The sequence below is a fragment of the Gymnoscopelus braueri genome, assembly GCF_963280865.1.
Source record: "Gymnoscopelus braueri genome assembly, chromosome: 23".
Lineage (NCBI taxonomy): Eukaryota > Metazoa > Chordata > Actinopteri > Myctophiformes > Myctophidae > Gymnoscopelus > Gymnoscopelus braueri.
This window is the reverse complement of record NC_137625.1, coordinates 24691451-24713385: the sequence shown is the minus strand read 5'-3', so window position 1 is coordinate 24713385 and position 21935 is coordinate 24691451. Positions and strand designations below refer to the sequence as shown.

General features: G+C 39.2%; 2 protein-coding genes across 3 annotated transcripts; one reads left to right on the top strand and one right to left on the bottom strand.

The window, feature by feature from the left end:
* Window positions 1-7052: 7052 nt before the first annotated feature.
* On the top strand, window positions 7053-9411 carry opn1sw1 (opsin 1 (cone pigments), short-wave-sensitive 1; the record flags this gene model as incomplete). Its single annotated transcript, XM_080421357.1, has 5 exons — window positions 7053-7392; window positions 7544-7712; window positions 7806-7971; window positions 8070-8309; window positions 9302-9411. 5 exons carry the CDS (start codon window positions 7053-7055, stop codon window positions 9401-9403), a joined length of 1017 nt encoding a protein of 338 aa, XP_080277483.1. The 3' UTR covers window positions 9404-9411.
* Window positions 9412-9795: 384 nt separating this feature from the next.
* Window positions 9796-15800, bottom strand: LOC308079366 (calumenin-A-like). Of its 2 annotated transcripts, none has more exons than XM_080420819.1 (7): window positions 15641-15800; window positions 13854-14075; window positions 12632-12825; window positions 12148-12314; window positions 11977-12037; window positions 11385-11587; window positions 9796-11286 (listed from the first exon to the last, which is right to left on the bottom strand). In XM_080420819.1, exons 2-7 carry the CDS (start codon window positions 14072-14074, stop codon window positions 11182-11184), a joined length of 951 nt encoding a protein of 316 aa, XP_080276945.1. In that variant the 5' UTR covers window position 14075; window positions 15641-15800; the 3' UTR covers window positions 9796-11181. The 2 variants fall into 2 exon arrangements, with proteins under 2 accessions (XP_080276945.1, XP_080276946.1); XM_080420820.1 differs by having other exon boundaries at window positions 15637-15782.
* Between the last annotated feature and the right edge of the window lie 6135 nt (window positions 15801-21935).

The following is a 21935-nucleotide window of genomic DNA, read 5'->3' as shown; positions in this document are numbered from 1 at the left end:
TTCCGTCCGGGTGGAAACTGTGGCCGGCGTTGCCAGGTTTTTGCGAGAGAAACGGGAACTTAATTGAAGGGATGTTCTGATTGACCAGGTCACGTAATGTCACATCCCGGTTATCACACATAACTTTTGTTTGGTTTATTATTATTTTTTTTAAAAACAATCTTCTCTATTCCCTGTTTGCTTGGCTGCTCAATGGATTTGACATCCTGTAAAATGTGATATGTCATACTATGCTTGATTGATTGATGTACTTTATTTAGTAAGACATGAGAACAACAGTACATGGAAGTACAAATTAACAATACAAGGTCTACTAAACTGGAAGACTCATAAAGCACTGAGCTTGTTTAAAATGAGATCCCCATGCACACAAATCATGATGAGATATAAGAGACAGACAGATATACACACTACTATACAGAACGTCATACAATCAGCTTACAAGTTACTGGTATGAAGAGTGGGGAAAACGGGGAGGTCAAGGTTAAGACTTAGACAGGGGCCATTTTCGAATTGCAGCCTCCTGAAGGTGTATCTTTAGGGCAGTTTTGAAAGTGAGTAGGGTTTTACACTCCTTTACTCCTTTTGGTAGGGCATTCCACATTTTTTGTTGAATAGCATGAGAACGAGTTCATTCCCTTTGTTGAGCCAAATCTGGGTTGAACATGATTCGTGGAGCTGCCTCTGGTGTTATGATGTGGACTTCATTAACGTTTTGGAAGTATTTTGACAAATACAGGGGGATCCCAATGTTGTGGTGTATCTTGAAGACCAGGCCCATTGCAAGTTGCTGTACTCTGTCCTCAACCCTAAGCCCTATGCTGGCTAATTATTATCAGTTGTCATGGATAATCAGGTATTTCAATCATGTTTTTTGTAAATTCTATATATTTATATTTTGTTGTTTACAAATCATGTTCTATTAATATTTTTATTGTGTTATTGTGTTATGCATAGATAGAGGCCTCATAAGCCCTTTGGGCTTCTTGCCTCCTCCTGGCACTTTTCTTTTCATATTTTGTGTACAGTTTTTTTAATGTATTTTTACATTGTGCTTAATAAATCAAATCAAATCAAAACAAGCAACCAGTTATATGAAAACAAGCCCAAAATAAGTGAGCCCTTCGCCCTTTAAACATAATACATTGGCTATTTGAAAATAGCCAATCTATGAGCTCGAGCTTGTAGATCTGCTTTTTTTTCCTCTTTCTTTAAATCTTGAAGATATATATATTTTTATTGAATAGCCTATTTAACACAAATCTATCCCACTCCCTGGCATAAATTATTTTCAGGTGGGGGGTCCGCAGACAAATAGATATTAATTTGGGGTTCCTTGACTTGAAAATGTTTGAGAGACACTACAAACAAGCCCAAAAAACGCAACCCGCAACGCAATATTTACAAGCAACTGTACAGAAAAACAAGCCTAAAGTCGCTTGTAATAAGCCGACATGGCAACACTGACTATGATGGGAAGAGGAACTGTAAGCATCAATGTCGTGTTTTCACGAGAGGAGGGGGAAGGCAAAATACAAAATATATGAAATCTTAAGATACATCATGATAATATAATTATTTGTTTATAAAGACAGAGGATGCTGCTATATAACACGGGCAATAAAACAATTACAGTCCCATCAGTTTGCAATTAGTTCATTTTTGCCTATATGTAACTCTATGATTTTTGCTCTGCAAACTTACCACTAGATGTCAGCAAAGCAAATAGTATTATTATTACGATCATTGATATGTTTTTCTTGGCTTTTCTTGAATGGACAATTATACTATACCTCTATGCAATTATAGTACCTTCAATTATCACAGTACATTGTGCATTGTTGGTTTTATAAGGCTAGGCAGTGGTGGAAATAGTACTAAAACATTTTACTTAAGTAAAAGTCCGGTAATCAAAATGGACTTGAGTAAAAGTACAAAAGTATTGGTATCAAAATACCAAAAGTAGAAAGTACTCATTATGCAGAAATTTCACAAAATTTCAAATGTCTAAAATGTGCAAAAAACCTTTTGAAAATAGTTGTGAGCTTGTAGATTGGCTATTTTCAAATAGCCAAAGTTTAGATCGGGCTGAAGCGGGTATGTTTTGTAATAATAATCCAAATCTACAAAGTAACCAGTAACTAAAGTTTTCAAATAATTATAGTGGAGTAAAAGTACAATATTTGTCTCTGAGATGTATGGAGTAGAAGTAAAAGTATAGAAAATTGGAAATACTCCAGTAACGTAAAAGTACCTCAAAAGTGTACTTAAGTACAGTACTTGAGTAAATGTACTTAGTTACTTTACACCACTTACACCACTGTATGTGTGCGTGGTGCAAGACTTAGTTCCCAAGTAATGACTACAATGGCCGCAAAATCCAATGAAAGAAATCAGTCAATGTACAGCAATGTACAGGATGGGAGAAATACTCAAGTAAAGTACGAATACCTCAAAACTGTAAGTACAGTACTTAAGTAAATGTACTTAGCTACTTTCCACCACTGAAAATGAGCAGATACATTTGTAACTTGAACACTATAGCATTGAAGCTCATAAATGGGTTCTCTCTCCTATTGAATGAAATTAGCAGCCCACCTGAATTTGTACTTTCTGTTTATGAAAGAATTGGAGAGTTGGGGAGACCCCTGATATTTAACAAACACTAGGTTATATGAGCAGTGATTACTAGAGCGTTACATTTGCAACGATAAACTTTTTGCTGTGACCAAGAAAGAACTTTAAAGGAGTAGTTAAAATAAGTATTTTTTTGGGGTGAACTACTCCTTTAAGATACAAAATGTATGCATTACACCTAGATGCTATGCAGGTCTATTTACAACTCACAGTAGTAGGCAAACCATGTTCTCACCTGTTTGTAGTCTGTCATAATAACTATTTGTAAAGCTAACATGGCCATGTAAAAAGAGCCATGTATGGCTCTGTCCACTAAACAAGCCACAACATTAAAGAGCAAAGCAGTTGTTACGTTCAGAATGTGTCCTTTTTACATTTTGGGCCATTATCACATTTTGGGCTCCCAGAAGCTAAGTATACTGGACAATGCTCTATAGTACTGTTCTTTACAAGCGCAGTGAATGACACTTTAATAGAATTCTTTGCCAATGACAACTTTTACTTTGTTACATGCATACAGCAGGTCTACAGCAGGTTTGATCAACTCAAAATGTACACAGGTCATCCCTTTATTACAGTATGTCATTTGTCAATCGACCCAATTTCCACCAACCCAGTCTAATCCAGTTCAATAAAAAAAAAAGAGCCAAATTTCATTATTACATTGTGGGCCTTGGACTGTTTCCTTGTGTTCACAAACAAATGTTCCAAATACCAGAGAAAACATGTGATGCCACACAAATCTAGTTCTCCATTCTTAATAAATTCATCAAAAGCATCCTTTGTGATTTTCTGAAGATAAGGTTTGAAAATAATTAAGTATTGGTTCGTTTGGGTAGGCTAAAAGCTAAACAAATAAATAATTTGTTACACGTCCATGGCATGAAATTAAATTTCATTGACAGTTTTGAGCAGCTTTAACTCTCCAAAAACATGGTAAGAAGAATTGAAATGACATTTTTGTAAATGAGAACTGGCTACGCCAGCGATCCAGGCCAGCAGCAATGTTTTTTTCCTCCCATCCCCTTTCCTCTGTAACATAAAATGTGATTTTGCATCATTTTGTGACATGGCAGCAAATTGTTGGCTTTGGAAAGTGTTCCTCTGGCAGGCTGTGATAGGCCAGTGGTTCTCAACCTTTTCAGAACGTGACCCCGCGTTGAAGCATTACTTAGTAATTAGTTTAGTTTGACTCGGTTCCACAGATAAATATTACAGGCAAAAATTGTGAAATTGTAAAAGTCGTAAAATTGCCACTTTAATGTCATCTGGGGACCCCCCCAAAATCACATGGGGACCCCCCTGGGGTTTCCGACCCACAGGTTGAGAACCACTGTGATAGACCACCTCCAAACCCAGGTGGTATCATACCCATGCACCTTGCATTCACAGCTTGGTTATGATACCACCCCGGGTCTGGGAATGAATTCTTCCTTCTCTCTTTCTTTACCTTCTTCATTCCCCCCTGTTCCTGAATGCCACTCCTCCTCATCACTCGACAGTTCAGGACAAATAGAGCACTGTGCTGTGTAGAACCGGAAAAATGTTTAATGTAAAAGAAAAACAAAGACAGTCATTCCTCAAATACAAGAAAATAAATTTAATACTGAAAATGTCCTTATACTGAAAATGAGACATACAATATTGGGTGTTGAATGTTTTATTTTTGAAATATTTGAAGTATAAAAAACGAAATAATAATAATTGTATTATCCTTACTATTAATTTTCAAGTCTTCAAGTTCTGCTATTCTTATCATAAATCAATATAAATATAAATCGAGCAATGGGCACCGAAGGAGGTGTCAGCAGGTTATCCCATCTACCTGTATATCAACATGTACCCTACACTATGAAAAAAAAAGACAGGCCTACCTTTGCATCTTTTTGCAAGTGCTGCATTTCTAGGAGAAGCATCTCTGATGCTTTACTCAAAACTTGTCCTTTAAAGTAAAAGAGACAGCATTAAATGATAAGGTGAAGGACGGAGCATGTAGAGATCATAAAACGGTTCTGATCAGAAGAGGAACTGAGCAGCCGGGAAGGAACCCTTCCTTCCCGGCTGCTCAGTACTTATGTGCTTATCCACCTCTTTATCCTTCCTCAAATGAGCTGTTATCCAAGTCTAAACTAAGTTGCTGTCTTTATGGTTGTAATCCCATGTCGCAAACGCTGTTTCGGTCTGGATTTGGAGGATTGACCATGTAGGTCCTTCTCAGGTAAATCTGACTTATCCGGATAAAGGCTCATCCCATGGGGCTTGGGGTAACTTACTTAATACTCCAGTTTACTCCAGAGCCAGGTCAACACAAGTTTGCAGGCTCTGGTGTGTGGAAAGCTCAAAAGCAAGGTCAAAATGAGAGGGAAATCGCTATGACCTGCCATCCTTGTCATGACATACAGTGCATGAATGCCACTGCTCCATGTAGCCTAGTTTAATTATAGTTCCATGTTGTGTATCAGACTTGCTGTACATCACACTTTCAGGTACCCAAAGACGAAACAAATAACTTCATTGGAGAAAAGAAAATACATTTAAAAAATAGGTAAAGAAAAAAAAAAAAAAAAATAGGTAAAGGAAAATAGAGGCTACAAATTATGACTAAAACGGTTACAAATAAAACGGTAAAAAAATGTAATCGGTGGTGCAGTGGAAAATAATCATATATTGTCCATGCAGAAGGTGAATGCATATCTTTGAAGTTTATTAAAAAAGAACATCAAGCAAGCAGACAGCATGTCAGTCTAAGCAGGCTTCCGCATTCTCCCAAGCACTCTCCACCAGAACTCCCTTCATGTCACCCTTCTTTTAAGCAGGAAGCAAAAATAGCAGGAATTCCCCCAAAGAGGTGTCAGACAATTCAATTCAAAGGAGCTTTATTGCAGGGATTCTCAAACTTTTTCATGTCAAGGACCCCCAAAATGATATGTATTTGGCCGCGGACCCCCATCTCAAATATTTAGTTCCAGGGATCCCCAGAAGCAAAGATTTTAGTTGCAAATGTTCACGATTTTTCAAAAATAGCAGATCTACTAGCTCATAGCGTGGCACTCGGTGCCGCGCTATGAGCTTGTATATCTGCTATTTTTGAATAGCCAAAGTATAAAAGGTTAAAATTATTGTGATGCAATATTAACACATTTTTGCTGGGGACTCCCTGGAACCCTCCCAAGGACCCCTGGGGGTCCCCGGACCCCACTTTGAGAACCGATGCTTTATTGGCATGAGAAAACATACGTTTACGTTGCCAAAGCAGGTGTCATACCCCCCCCGGCCAGGGCAAACCAGGCTTTGTTTATACAGGTGGGGTGTGGCCCTCTATCTACACTGGCGCCCCAGTGACACTTCTCCACAACTGTGGGTGTGGAGGAGCAAATGGAATCTAAATATGCATACGATCATGAAAATGACAAAGCAATATTTGACAGTCCAATATCGCCATAACAGTGGCGAAGCAAGTCTGAAGAGGAGCGGGCTCGTCGAGGGCTGTTTTAAAAGAAGAGAAAGTGGGGAATCCTCCCTTGGATGAGCGGTAGATGTTAGTGTTCCAGTGGAGGAGACTGGGCTTTGAACCCTGGATGATACACAAACATATTTGATTAACTGACTATGTGCCAGCTTGATCCAATTAATAGCACCGAGACATTCTAACAGATGGATTAAAACTGGGATGCTTACTCTTGGCTTTTTAATTACTTATAAAGCTACATGGTCAGAGTATGTGCCATGAACCCAACAGTAAGTGGTCATGGAATTAGAGTGATAAGAAAACAAGCATATTACAAAGTAACTGGGATAACAAGTATGCTATGTCATTCTGAGACCAGTGTGTAGGTGGTTCAGAAAATAGGCTACACTGCATAGTTTCCATCACCTACATTACATTACTTCATTAAACCTTATAACAAAAAACTATAACATTACTTAGCAATTTTTTTTACCAATCACAATGTGTTCTATAAAACAGTTATGCCATACAGACGACATGCTGTGTACTGAACAACCGTAATAATAATAACAATATGTGCAGCTACTAAATCAACTGTATATTTTGCTACCCTGTGCATCATTTTGTCCTGTATATCTCATCAACATATCATATATGTGTTGTGTGCTGTTAATGTGTCCACAGATTATTCTGCATCCTACATCTATTTAATTCCATTCACTCAAACTCCCTGATTCTCATTCCGTGCTCCCTAATTGGGATTATGCTACTTGGTGAAAAGCGTCGGTAGACAGGAGGTGAATGTGACAAGGACAACTTAATCCCAAAATGTCTCCCAACAATAAGATCAGTAACTCTTTAGGGGAAGCTTGCTCCTCCCGTAATCTTCCTTAAGTGGTTTATGACAGTATAAAAAGAAGCACTTTTGCAGAAACGCCTAAGTTCTGCGCAAAACTGAGGAGCCACAATGGGGAAGCACTTTCATCTGTACGAGAATGTCTCCAAAGTGTCTCCCTTTGAGGGACCACAGTATTACCTGGCTCCACAATGGGTCTTCTACCTGCAGGCTGCCTTCATGGGGTTTGTCTTCTTCGCTGGAACGCCCTTGAATTTCATTGTCCTTTTTGTGACAGCGAAATACAAGAAGCTGAGGGTGCCACTGAACTACATCCTGGTTAACATTTCATTTGCAGGCTTCATCTTTGTGACTTTCTCTGTGAGCCAAGTCTTCCTCGCTTCTACCAGAGGATATTTCTTCTTGGGCCACACGTTGTGTGCTATGGAATCTTGCATGGGTTCTATAGCAGGTAAACTGCAATAATGATATGAACTAAGAGAACATGTTCACTTTGTTTTGTTTTTTTAATTGAAAATCAGTTATTTTTGCCAAGTGATGCAGTTGTAAGATGAAATAGCTATAAATTAGGCTTAATACATCATCATTGCTCTCCTCTTCAGGTTTGGTGACAGCATGGTCTCTGGCAGTCCTCTCATTTGAGAGGTACCTTGTCATCTGCAAACCCTTCGGTGCATTCAAATTTACAAGCAATCATGCCCTGGCTGCCGTCGCCTTTACCTGGTTTATGGGGATTGGCTGTGCCACCCCTCCATTCTTTGGCTGGAGCAGGTAACAAACAACCTTTCTCATGTGGGTATGGATAGAAATTGTTATTATATGGGTAACAACATGTTGTATACTTTTTTTGCGCTTGCCCTATAGGTATATACCAGAGGGACTGGGTTGCTCCTGTGGACCTGACTGGTACACGCACAATGAGGAGTATCATTGTACCAGTTACGTCTACTTCCTCATGATTACCTGCTTCATCGCACCGATCGCCATCATCGTCTTCTCCTACGCCCAGTTGTTGGGGGCACTGCGTGCCGTGAGTCTGAGCATTCTGCTACTATGACAACAGAAAACGTTAACAATACCGAACATAGCATGGGAATGTGTCCTTAACTTGGTGGTCAAACGTTTTAGGTGGCAGCCCAGCAGGCTGAGTCAGCCTCCACACAAAAGGCAGAAAAAGAGGTGTCAAGGATGATCATCGTGATGGTGGGCTCCTTTATCGTATGCTATGGCCCCTACGCCCTTGCAGCCCTTTACTTTGGCTGGTCAACAGATGAGAACAAAGACTATCGCCTGGTCACCATTCCAGCATTCTTCTCCAAGAGTTCTTGTGTCTACAACCCTCTTATTTATGCATTTTTGAACAAGCAGGTAAGTACTGTAGAGATGAAAGAAATCACATAAATCTATTCCTGTCTGTAAATGTACATTATGACTGTGTCTGTTTCAAGAACATAGCCCGCACACTGTTTAGCTCCCAATAGCAATGTGTTTTAGCTCACCAAAGCGTGTATAACCACCAGTGGTGTAAAAATTTACTAAGTACATTTACTCAAGTTCTGTACTTTTAATTTTGAGGTACCTTTTACCTTACTGGAGTATTTCCTAATTGTCAATACTTTTACTTCTACTCCACTACATCTCAGAGGCAAATATTGTACTTTTTACTCCACTACAATTATTTGAAAACTTTAGTTACCAGTTACTTTACAGATATAAATCATTACATTATAAAACACACATTAACCACTTTAGCCCTATTTTATACCTAGGCTATTTGAAAATAGCCCAATTCCATACTTTTACTTGTAACAGAGTACTTCTTACATTGCAGTATTGATACCTTTACTTAAGTAAAACATTTCAGTCAACCACTGATAACCACCTGGCCTCCCACATGGGAAACCAAACATCTATCCAAAGGGGAATCCTCCCAGGCCAGGGGAGATATTTGGTTCCTGGGCACAGCCAGGGCTACTCTTCTGCATTCACACCCCTTTGACCTCCCCCATCGGGAAACCCCATCTGGGTCTCGCCACCAATGTAGCAACCTGGATTCAAACCTGGGTCCCCCACATCGGAAACCAAATCTATTTACAAGTAATTTACAAGCGACTTTACAGGAAAACAAGCCCAAAGTCGCTTATAATAAGCAGACCTGGCAACCCTGGCAGGCTCAACGCATGTGCACAACAAGAATGTGCGCATCGGCTCATCGACTAAAGGGGATCCCCCTAGCCAAGGGAGATGTTAGGCTTCTGCTATGTTCTTGATTTATGTAAAGGATATCATCTGTCCGGCACCTGTTTTTTTAGTTTTGGATGTTTGTACGCGTTGACACTCAATATGGTTGTCTTCCCCAGTTCAATGCATGCATCATGGAGACAGTCTTCGGTAAGACGCAGGAGGAAGGTTCTGAGGTTTCCTCATCCAAGACTGAGGTATCATCAGTCTCTACAGCCTAAAGACCTGCTTCGGTGCTTCCCAGTGAGATTTTCGGAACGCAGGAGTATAAAGAAGAACACCTAATGTATATTTTGTATACTGTGTTGCTTCCTGAAAATCTGTTATCTGGTTAACCATAATGAAATAAATATTATACTGTAGTACATCTTTGTTATATATGTTGTTGCAAATACAAAGAAAATCAAACAAAATAATTTGTATTAAATAAATCTGTATCATTTTGAATATATTTTTGTCTCTTTTTTGCTCTTGATGTAAATCAGGTTTTGATTTAACCTTGGTATACCAAAGTATTATTATTTAAAGTAATTTGAGGCTAAAATTGAGCAAAGATATCTTGAACTGTGTACACATTGAATGTCATAATTAATTTAAGATAGACAGTCCTGTATAGATTTATTCCAATTTGTATTTTTATTTAGAAACAGGATGTAGATTTCAAAGTACAGCATTTAACAGCAAAGTACAGTTGATTAAAATCCCTATACATTCTATCTCTATGCATATTAAAAATCCAAAGATTTTCATAGCTTTTTTAAATAAAACATCATTCAGAAAATAAAATCTCATTAAAAATATAACCCGACAGTTTTTTGTATATTCAAAGCATCAATCTCTTCATCCTGGTTATCCAGCAGTTTTGAATTCTCAACATGGATTGAGGCATTACCATATTATTAAGTGTTCAATATTAGTTTATTTTCTGTGATGAAAACATTACAGTAGTACAAATTGACCTTATGGCCAGATTAACAGAAATCAAGAATCACTTGGAATAGCCTTCAAACTATTTGAAAGTAAGATTTAAATTATTTTGATGCTTTTAATGTTGTTTCTTTATTGTTTATTGTTTTGTCTGCACCATTTTTATGCTGTTGTTTTGGCTAGGTCTCCCTTGTGAAAGAGATCATTGATCTCAATGGTACTAACCTGGTAAAAGAAGGGTTAGATCAAAAACAAAAACAAGGACATGAGGAGGACAGTGCTGTCAGTGATGCCTCTGGTGGGACATTGACAGAAGCTAAGCAAAGGAGGTAGGAAAGTTGCGCTTAATATGATCCTGGCCGTCCCCGTTCCTTCAAAAAGAGGATGGGACGCTGCAACTTGTAAGGATGAGGACAAATGGAGTGCTTAAGGGTAGAAAGGTAAACAAAAAAAAGAAAATCTCCAGTATGTGAAGCCACCCTAATTACAAAGGCACACGGAAGCCGGATAAAGGAAAAGCAAAATAGACAAAGTATTGTCTACCTACAGTACCAGGGGCAGTAACTACACTAAATACCTTAATTAGCCCATTAAGACCTGAGGCGATTCTTAAAAAATGTCTAAATCCTAACATTTAAAAAAAAAAAAATAATAAAATAAAAAAAAAGATTTTTCAAAAATAGCAGATCTACAAGCTCATAGAGCGACACTCGGTGCCGCGCTATGAGCTTGTATATCTGCTATTTTTGAATAGCCAAAGAAATCTAAAGTCAGGTCTTAATGGGTTAAGATGGTGTATAAAAAGAAAAGAGTATGACAAATGTGTATGTAATCTTCAGTGCTTGTGAGAGCAACTCAAATATCAAGAAGAGAAAAGCCATGACAAATTGGCAACAACGAATGTAACAGAAACCCAAAGGCTTGGATGTAAACACAGAAAACAATCAAATTCAAATGCAAAGATCGACAACCTAATCCCGACACACTCGTCGTGACTGCGTAAGTCTTCGTACAAAATAAATTAAATCATGTATCAAATTGAGTCTAAAATGGTTTTCCTATTTAAAAGTCCCTAGAACTCTTCGTGCTTATTTAGCGCTTCCCCGAAGTCAGTTGCTTGGCTTCCGACGAACAGGTCAAACTTGTTCAGGATTTCCTCTTTGGTAAGCTTCCCATCCTAAGAAAACAAGGATATGCAAAGTAGGTTGTTTTACAAAAAAAAGTCACAGTTTGCTCACAAAGTGCCCGCGGTAACATGAAAGTGAGATAACATACCTTGTCTGAGTCAGACTCCTGGACCAGGTGTTTGGCCTCTGACAGTGAGTGGTCATAGTCAGAAGGCAGTATCCAATCCTTTGTCTCAGCCATGTCCATCTTACCATCTTTATTCTTATCCCTGAACTCATTGAACTGCTCACGCTCCGCCTTCACCCATTCTGGCTCCTCTTCTCCCTCCTCATGAGCATTGTACATGTCGCCTACAGAGGCAGCAAAGAAAAGCGGCAGGAGAATTGGTATTTCAACAGGCGAGAAAGCTTGTAAAAACAGAAAGGTAAGGTAAGGTAATGCACACCAATGCTTGTCTCAAAACATGCACATTCTGGAGGGACAACTATTAAAGGATATACAAAAACATGTAAAAGAACGCACATCAAAACAGTAAACACTAGCTATGTTGAACATCTAGCTTCAGCAGAATGTGAAGAAATTGCACACTCAAGCTCTACTGTAAGATGGAAGCAGAACTTGAGTGTGCAATTACTTTGACCAATCATTACTCTGATGATTGCTGATGATCATTAGACAAAGGGTGGGAAAACAAAGCAATTATGTGGAATTATGCTGCATGAAATCTTCATTTACTTACCAACGTACTCCTGCAGGTCAATGAAACCGTCCTGATTTTTGTCAATGTCTTCCATTGTTTCCTATTTGAATAAACACAGCAGTATGGGGTATAATAGATGACAATACTTCATGATCCTGGGCAAGTTTCTTTAAATCTTTGGTGAAGTGTTCATTGTGATGTATTGCCTACCAGCACCACAGTATCCTTCATGTGGTCAAAGTCTTCAGGGTGGAGGAAGGCGGTGAATTCTTCCCTGTCTGCATTGTTGTCACCGTTCTTGTCTGCTGCTTTGAAGCGCTTTTCATCCCGTGCCATCATTTGCTTATAGTTGTAGCCTTCTTCTGTTGTTGGGTTCTCTAGTAAAAGGGGAAAATATTAGGAACATTTTAGTATATATTATTTGTTTAGGTCTTTTCTAGGGGTACAACAGTAAATCAAACTAATCAACTTAATCATTTACAAAAAATAATTGATTATAATTAAACAATCAATTTGAGGAGAGGAATCTATTACTATTATTTTTCTTTAATTTTTTTTTTTTTTTTAATGCAGTAGCATAAAGTTCAACAAGGCTGCAATAGTAAACCACTTTCAACCTGGCATCCCTGTGTGTGTGCGTGTGCGTGCGTGTGTGCGTGCGTGCGTGTGCGACGCTTTCTCCCCCCATCCTTACCTATATAAGTACCATAGGTGACATTCTTGTACTCTTCCCACGAGATGATATTGTCACTGTTCGTATCGAAGTCCGACCACTGGCGGTCTACGTTGTCATAGATGTACTTCATCTGGGCTTTCTGGATCCATTCGTTCAGCTCTGCCTCCGTGATGAAGCCATCCTTGTCTTCATCCATGTGATCTACAATAATGCTAAGTGAAGGGCATGATGCAGATATGAGCACGTTTCCAAGGTGTACAATGCAGCATCACTAGTATCAACACAATTCTATGTACATACAGTAGTAGTAGGAAGTCAAATTAAATGTCTAGCATAGCCTAACCTAACCTTGCATAGCCTAATCTTGCAAAACCTGTTTTTGATCATTGTGATGGGGAACCTGGAAAACAAGTAAAAACTTCCTTCTTCCTCCTCTTTCTTCTAAAGCAGAGGTCTTCAACAGGGGGTCCGCGACCCCTAGGGGGTCCGCGGAGGTACTGCAGGGGGTCCGCGAAATTGTTGTTTGATAAAAAAATATTTTTGTTTTTAAAAACATAAAAACTTTTTTTGTATTTGTCTTTAAACATAACATGACATATTTTAATAGCTTAGCATTGAATGCACAATAACATGGTATGTTTATACATATATTGTAGAGAAAGATCAGTGGTGTCAGTTCAGCAAAAGCTATGGTATGGCAAGGTTAGGTTTGGCAACTCCCAGAGATTAAAATAAGGGACACCTATCCTCCCCCAAAACCCCCGAAATGCATAGAAAACTATGCATTATACCTATAACACAATACAAACACCATGGTCTAGGTCTTACACCTGCATTAGGCTGCTATTGATGATTTTTTTCTCTTTTTTTTCTCCAATTGACGCCCCTGAGAAAGGTCCTTTTGCACACCTACTGGGTCAACCTGTGCTTAGGAGCAGGCAACCATTTTTTCAGGTTTATTTATATAAAACACAATTTTATACATAAATATACGATATATGGTAGCCTACCCCCTACCCGACGAGGTAGGGGGTCCCTGCTCCATCACCCCATCAGTTTGGGGGTCCCTGGCCTGAAAAGGTTGAAGACCCCTAAAGAACCCAGACAAACTGGAACCAGACAAATCATTACAGAAACTTGATTTATAGGGGGCGAAACCTAGTGCTTGCTTCCTTGTTTCCTTCCATCAGCCAATGGCAGTACAAAAACAAAAAGGACAGCGTAAAGGACTTGAACTTACCCCAGTCTGCGCTGGCTCTCATCCGGCGGGAGCTCATCAAAGGTCTTGGCCTCCTCCTCGCCCAGGAAGGCATCGTGGTCGTACTCATGGTCCTCGTCATCATTGTGCTCATGGCTGCTGAGAGGCTTTTCAGTGTGAACGCGATTCTTCTTTGTGGGCTTACTGGTGGCGTACACCACACAGAGGGCAAAGCACATCAGCAATGGTCTGACCAACTTCATTCTGAGAAGAAGGAAAGGTGAGAGAGAGTAAATGATGAATTCACAACAACTTCCTGTCATAGATTTACTTAATAGGCTGTCCTGCATCTTGTATAATGTATTTAGACAGCCCATTCACCCCTTAAGCTCTTACGTGCATGGATATGTGCGGTCACATGCACACGCACGCACGCACGCACGCTCGCATCACATTGTGAGCTTGTCGATTTACTGTTTAAAATGTTTTTTTTTTGGCATCATGATGTTGGAGGACTATGTGGACATTGTCTTATACTATATAATGTGAGGTAGGCCTGAGGCCTTACTGTCTTTAGAATTATGTGTTCTAATCTAGACTGACAGAGTATGACATCTATTGTCAGGTACAGCTTGGTACAGAGATAGGAGGAGTTGTATACTATGCATATGGTCGGTAACAGGATAGGTGGGCACTAGGGATATCTGGGCACCTCGATGTGAAATTGGCTATTCTGTCCAAAATGTTAAAATATTTAACATTTGAAAAATTATCTTAAGTAAAGTGAAGTATACATAATGTGAACATGCATAAACATTCTGCAATTAAGGTCTAGTATTTCTACAATTGCTACAAATTGCTACAAAACCTGTATATCCTGTCATGTTGTCATTTTGTCATGTTGTCATTGTCATGTTGTCATTTTGGGGCATAAACAAGAGGGATAAAATCAAGTCTGATAATGATGTACCGTGCATGTTCACATCACGTACAATACTTTTTCTAACATTTCTAACATTTTGAACAAAATAGCCAATTTTACATCGAGGTGCCCAGATGTCCCTAGTGCCCACCTATCCTGTATTCATGGTCAAGTCTCTGACCACTAATTAACTTGAATTGTGCAATAAACATTAAATACTTAAGTGTCTCCTACTCCATTTGCTTCAACATTCTGATTTATTTAGAATTGGACAGCTGCATGTCAGGAAATAAATGTGAATGTAAACTTGGTACTCAAAAGTATGTATTACTGGAATGCTACTCAAATTGGTACAGTCCCATGGTGAGAGCTGTGCTAATTAACAACTATAGCCTACTATATTACATTCTAATTACAGAAATAAGACTGGTCTGATTAATTATAACTATTATAAAACATTGTCCAGTCCACACTTGTAGCAATGCATGTTTGGGTGTTAATATCATGCTAAATGATCACACGCAATACTGAAATGATAACAACATGGGTGTCTGCAGTGTGATATGTCATAAGTTAAACAGCAGTTAAATTAGAACAACCATTTATATATAATAATAATAATAATAATAATACACTTTTCATGACATCAAATGCAGTCCAAAGTGCTTTACATACAAAAATAGGGGGGAAAAGAAATATCTATGACAAAACATCACTACATCACTTTAGAAGGATTACAGGTTATTTATGATAACATTGGTGTATTAGCTAGGGCTATTGTCTATGACTGACCAGTATGCAACATGCAACTTAAGCCAGTGATGGCAGAGAGCATTATCTATTAATAATTCAACTTAATGTCAGAAGCTTACATGCTAGACGTGTCCATTATCATGAGTGAACCTACCTGTTTGATGCCTGTAATTGAAGTCAAAACACACACACACACACTCTCACCCAGAGATATACAATCTATGATGCTACAAACACACAGATACACAGTCTATGATGATAATACTGATACACACACGCACAGCTTCTTTTATCTCAGATCACGTCCCACCCATTTCCTCCCACAGAAAACCAATGAAATTCCACGGAAAAAACGTCTCCACGTTCGATTGGTCCACTTCAGCAGAAGGATCCCTTCGGATGATGACATCGTGCATCCCATGTAGCGCTCACTCAGCGCACTTGCTTCTCATTGGTCCTCGTCATTGGAACACAGTGAATTGGCCAATCAGTCACAACTGAAAGAGCCGATCCGCGCTGAGAAAAGTACCACCGCCGTCTTTTGCCACGTCCACAAATTAGCACTTAAATTAGGTACACTTGCATCATGTTTGATTTTCCGTGTAAGCAATATGATATAGGCTACCTGACTGACACAGTCTGAATAATTAATCTCTCCTTCCATCCACACACGGAACTCCATGCAGCAATGTAGCCATGGATCACACGACGGTCGTCTGTCACGACCGTCATGGATGAATTTCAACCTGGTGTTTGCACTTTCTCCCCTTTTAGGCCGTACCTACATCTACATAAACGTTCAGATTTCAAATATAAGGGGTTAATTTATGGCCACAGATGTTGCAATTATGTAAGGGCTATCAGAAGTACCTGTATCTTCCGTATTGTTCAATAAAAAGCATTTTAATCCGATCGGTGTTTATTCTCTCATAGAGTTATAATGTATCAGAGAGTGCAATACACCTCCCAACCGATAGGGTCGGGTTGAAAGCATATGGAGAAAATGCGGAGAAAATGGCCACCAATCGGATTAAAATGCTTGTTATTGAACAATATGGAAGATACGGGTACTTCTGAGGGTCCATACATAATTCTAACATTTATGGCCAAGGGGTAAGCACTTAATATTTGAAATCTGAACGTTTATGTAGTCAGATGTGTATGATGTATCATGGGCTGTACGGGCTGTCGATGTAAATGGAGAAAGTGCAAACACCAGGTTGAAGTTCATCCATGACTGTCATGATATGAGTATGACAGTCAGTATCAGGGCTATGCAGCAATGTAGCTTACCTACCTGCCTATCAGGTTAAGAACAAACTTCCTAAAAATCATTGTGTTACTGAAATGGGGAGTCGGTCTTTTATTTTCAGGACTGTTAAATAATGGAATTCATTACAATAATTCACTTTTTGGGGTGCACATTATTGTTCACTATTGTGCTGTCAGCTGCTGTTGGTGGTTGAAGGGTACTGGTAGTACTGTAATTTGTATTTGAATTCGAATTGTATGTTGTATACTTGTATTGTATAGACTATATACTGCAATATTTGTACGTTGCATTTTTGATGTTATGTTGTGTTTTTATTATATGTGGAGTTGGAAGATTAGCCAATGGGCTTAAGAGAGAGAAGTTCAAATCAAATCAAATCGATCAGCAAAGGATTTGCAGATTCATTGCATCTTAACAAATAGGAAGGGTGCGCACTATAGGTAAATCTGGGCACCATTGTTGGGGTAAGACTGGGCACTAGAGAAGAGTGGACAGTGCACTAGGGAAATGAGGGCACCAATACAGAGTTGGCACCAGACCTTGGAAGACTGGGCACCATTTAATAAAACTATGCCTAACTCAAACCTTAATCCTAACCCTAGCCTCAGTAAAACTATGCCTAAACCTAACCTTAACCCTAAACCTAACCTCAGTAAAACTATTCTTAAACCTAACCTTAACCTACAGAACTATGCCTAACCTTGATCTCAAACTACTATAAACTTTGTCTGAAAAATCTAAATGTAGTTTGCATTCCAGTAATACGCAATGTCAGACTTCAAAGTATTCCCATTTTGGTGCCTGGATTTCCCCTAGTGCCCACTCTTCCGAGGTCTGTTGGCCACTCTGTTTTGGTGCCCACATTTCCCTAGAGCCCAGAATGTTTTAGTGCCCACCCTTCCTGTTACCATCTTAACATTACAACCGTTACACTGATGACAAGTGACTACACACAATAGGCATTTAACTTTCAAGGTGCTGCAGTATGCATTACCAGCGGACACTGGGCCAGGAACGATGCAAGTCGGGAACGATGCAAGTTGGAAAGGTAAGTGGAACGCTCGGTACAACAACCTATTGGTGAGAACAGTCTGTACCAACGAGGCGGGACAGACTTGGACCGCTTGATAAGAACAGTCGGCACCAGCGAGGCGGAACACTTGGTCCGCTTGTTGAGAACAGACCACTACAGCCCCCTATATTAAGTTGGTGAGCACTGACTACAACCACTTATATTAAGTTAGGAACTAGTTGGGCAAAAAATGTTAAAACGACGCAGGCGCACCGTCTGAAGCGAACTTGAGTCACGAGAGGCACAGCCGAGTGAGCTCAGAAGAGCGGGTCACTGTGCCGAACGTTGCAAAGTCCGTTTCAGTTGACTCTGTGTTTTGATTGGGACAGAATCGTAAAGGCGAACATTCGGCTATGTGGCCCAGGTCAGGAGGAGCATATCTCCTGTTTATGTAGCCTGAAGTATCCCCTGGCCATGATGTACAAGTACACCTTATCCGACATGACGCTAGTACAGTATGTCACAGGTACTTACCCCCAGTAAGTCTTTGGTATGACTCGGCTGGGGATTGAATTGAACGCTGACCTCCCAATCTCAGGGCGGACACTCTAACCACAAGGCCACTGAGCTGTTTGCAGGACTAATACTGTACCCTAAATTGTATCTGTATTTAAGAATATAAAACAAAACAACTATATTAGTTGGAATTTGAGAACATTGTCCTATAGGCAATGATTATGTTTGTGGAGTCAGAGCTCCTACAGTACAAGTTCTCCCAGTTGAAGGTGCCTGAGCCCCCTCTGAGCCCCCTCTCTGGTCTCGCGAGCCAGACTGTTGCCTCTCACAAATTTCAAATGCTTCCATCATACAGTCTGGAGCACGGAAGCTCAGAAAATAAGGATAAAGCGAATGTAACGCCTTCTTGCCGCTTCCGTTTCGTCTGTACAGTCGCACAAATTTGTCTAATATAAATCACATTAATAGAAGCATAGCTTGCTGCTGAGCAGAAATGGAAATTCAAAAATATATTTTCGTGAATGAAAATGAAAAACAGATGACAGCTTCCGTTCTCGGCTTCCGGGATGTGTAGTTCCAGACTATATATAGCATTCGTAGATTGTGGAATAGTTTTCTGGCTACGTGGTAATAGGGGACCACCAACTTCTTGATGGACAGGAAACAGCATGTTGCTGGGAAAGCCCACCTCAAACCGACTGACCCTCAGCACAGGGATGTGTGTTGATGACTGCACCTTACATGGACACCTCTATCAAGCTTCTCAATTTTGTAGATAACACAACCTGATTGGATTGATCCAGAACAGTGCATCTGCATGTAGACACAGATCACCACAACCTGAAGCTCAATACATTAAAGACAGTGTAGATGATGGTATAGGCTTCAGTTAATCACTTCAACCCATATCCATAATAATCCATAATCCATATTCTGGGAATATCATAATAATAGACGAACATTCGGCAAAAATAGGCAAACATTTAGTGAAGCGATTTGGTGTAGAGGAACAAAAGGAGGGGAACCATGTACAGACCCTTGGGGGACCCCAGTCCATAAGTGTTTGACCATCAAACTGCACACAGGTGACTGTGGAGATAATTAAATACTTTGGAACTATCTCCATCTCCAAGGACCATACATTCAACCTGCCGCAGGCTATGACGGTCCAGTTACACGCATCATAGAGTCTGCATTCACGTCCTCCATCACAGCCTGGTTCAGCATTGTCACCAAGCTGGACACTAGCAGGTAGCAGTAGGCCTACATCATCTGGTCAGCTGAAAAGATCATGGACTGCAACCTGCTTGAACTGCATGCTCCCCAGAATGCCAACAGGTCATTTTTATCTCTGACCCCTCTCATCCTGGCCACTCTTTGAAGCTCTTCCCTATATGGCAATAAGAACCAGCTTCATATGTGCGATTGCACTACTCAACAACTGAACCATATACCAACACAGAACTATTGGACTGGACTGTAAGCACTGGTATTCATCATCTAATCTAATTCTTGTTATGTGCACTGATTTGCCTACCAATTACAATATCTATACATGTAGACTGGAATGTGTATATTGTGTGCAATATCTAATACACAATACATGTGTTACATATAATATATATAATATTACTACTACACTTGATCTGATCCTATATTTCTATTGTTATATACTTTTAAAAAAAGTTATTCTTTTTTGTTGCATCTCTTTTTCTGTGTGTCAGAGTAATGCACCAAGTCATATTCCTTCATTCCTTATACATATAGGACAGTAAAGAGATTAACTATGTCAGCACAGCACTGAAAGACAAAGACATATCATTTTACAGGGTGTACGTATATCAAGTCAAGACATCCAATTGAATCACTTTACATATTACACGTGTTCCTGGTTCAGTGGCTTTCCAGAGAGACTGTAAATATTTGCTTATGAACTGTTTGTTCTGTTGTGTTATATTAAATATCTTCAAGCAAGTTCAACTGGCTTCAAGCAGTGTGCGTGTGTGTGTGTGTGTGTGTGTGTGTGTGTGTGTGTGTGTGTGTGTGTGTGTGTGTGTGTGTGTGTGTGTGTGTGTGTGTGTGTGTGTGTGTGTGTGTGTGTGTGGGAGGGGGGCGGTAAAAGAAATCTATTTGGGATGAACAGCCATTAAATTTACTGTCCATTTTGAAGACGTCAGAGTGACCAAATTGGAGTCAGTATTAACCACAATCCCTTCTAAGCCTGTGCTATGGAAGCCACATTGATATGAGATGTAATTGATCATCCCAGTCGGATTTAGGCAGTCCTACAGACCGAAGGCACTGTAGGACATTTATTGTTGAAATAGTTGAAAGCAGGTTAATGAATATATGGTTGCAGAGAAGAAAACATGTCTGTTTTTGGCAGAGATCTACTTGACCACCAAACTAGTAGTAGGTACTATTTCAAAGTGGGCCCAGGGGACAATTGCACACTTTTACAAATTGGGCCCTGTGCAAATATGTAGGCTATGCATCTTTGTCTTATAAGCATTGAGTTTAATTTATTTTATTACATATCCTTAAAATTGTATATAGTGACAAGATGTTCTGAAACGTTCAGCGTTAAGTGAATACACTGCTCTAATTTTATGATTCAAAAAAAAATGTGTGTACTACCTACCACATTCACCATTATTTGTTTGTTTGGTAAAGTATGTCGTCAGACAGTATGTAGTCTGTCTGTCTGTTATGTATTTGTGACACAGCATCTTAAGTTTTAGGAACCATTATGGAGGGAATCTATACATGCAATATGCACCTCATTGTTCATTAGTGATAGATCAATCTGGGAACCCATCGCCAACTGAAAATGAAAAACAGCGCCCTCTGTTCTTGAGAGATTAGTGATAGATAGACCCACACTAAATGTTTTAATACATTTACATTAAAAAAAATATACTACTACTACTACTACTACTACTACTACTACTACTACTACTACTAATAATAATAATAATAAAAGACAGACTTGTTTGAGTGATGCATCATAGTAATAGGCCTATGTTTGTTTGTTTGTTTGTTTGTTTGTTTGTTTTGGTAATATTGGTTCTATATTGAACAAAAATGTCAGTAAATATATTTGATTAGAAAAACAATCAGGAAATATTTAAACATCCAAACGATTGGATGTCCTCTCTGATGAACTGCTATTTAAAAAAGAAGGTATTGTAGGCCTATTCCAGTGTCCAGTCACACTCTTTGTAGGCCCTATATAAATATTATTAACTCATTCAATAGACGTACCACTTGTTTTTTAATATCACTGAAATATAACAATGTATTTCTAAGAAGAAAAAAGTCTTCTATGTTATACTTTCATTATTGTCTGCGTGAAATTATTGAAATTCTTTATTTTTGTTTTTTTGGTCACCTGACCGTTATGCCTGCCAAAGTCAATCCGTTTTTTGGTTAACACAATTAATTAGATTATATTATTTCAATTGCATTTTTATATTGGATGACAGAAATGCATCACTTCTAGGACTATCTGTGGCACTACCTTTGAGTGGATACAATACAGGATAGGTGGGCACTAGCCTGGACATCTGGGCACCTCGATGTAAAATTGACTATTTGTCCAAAATGTTGCAAAATAAAATATTAGAAAAATGGTCTTAAGTAAAGTAA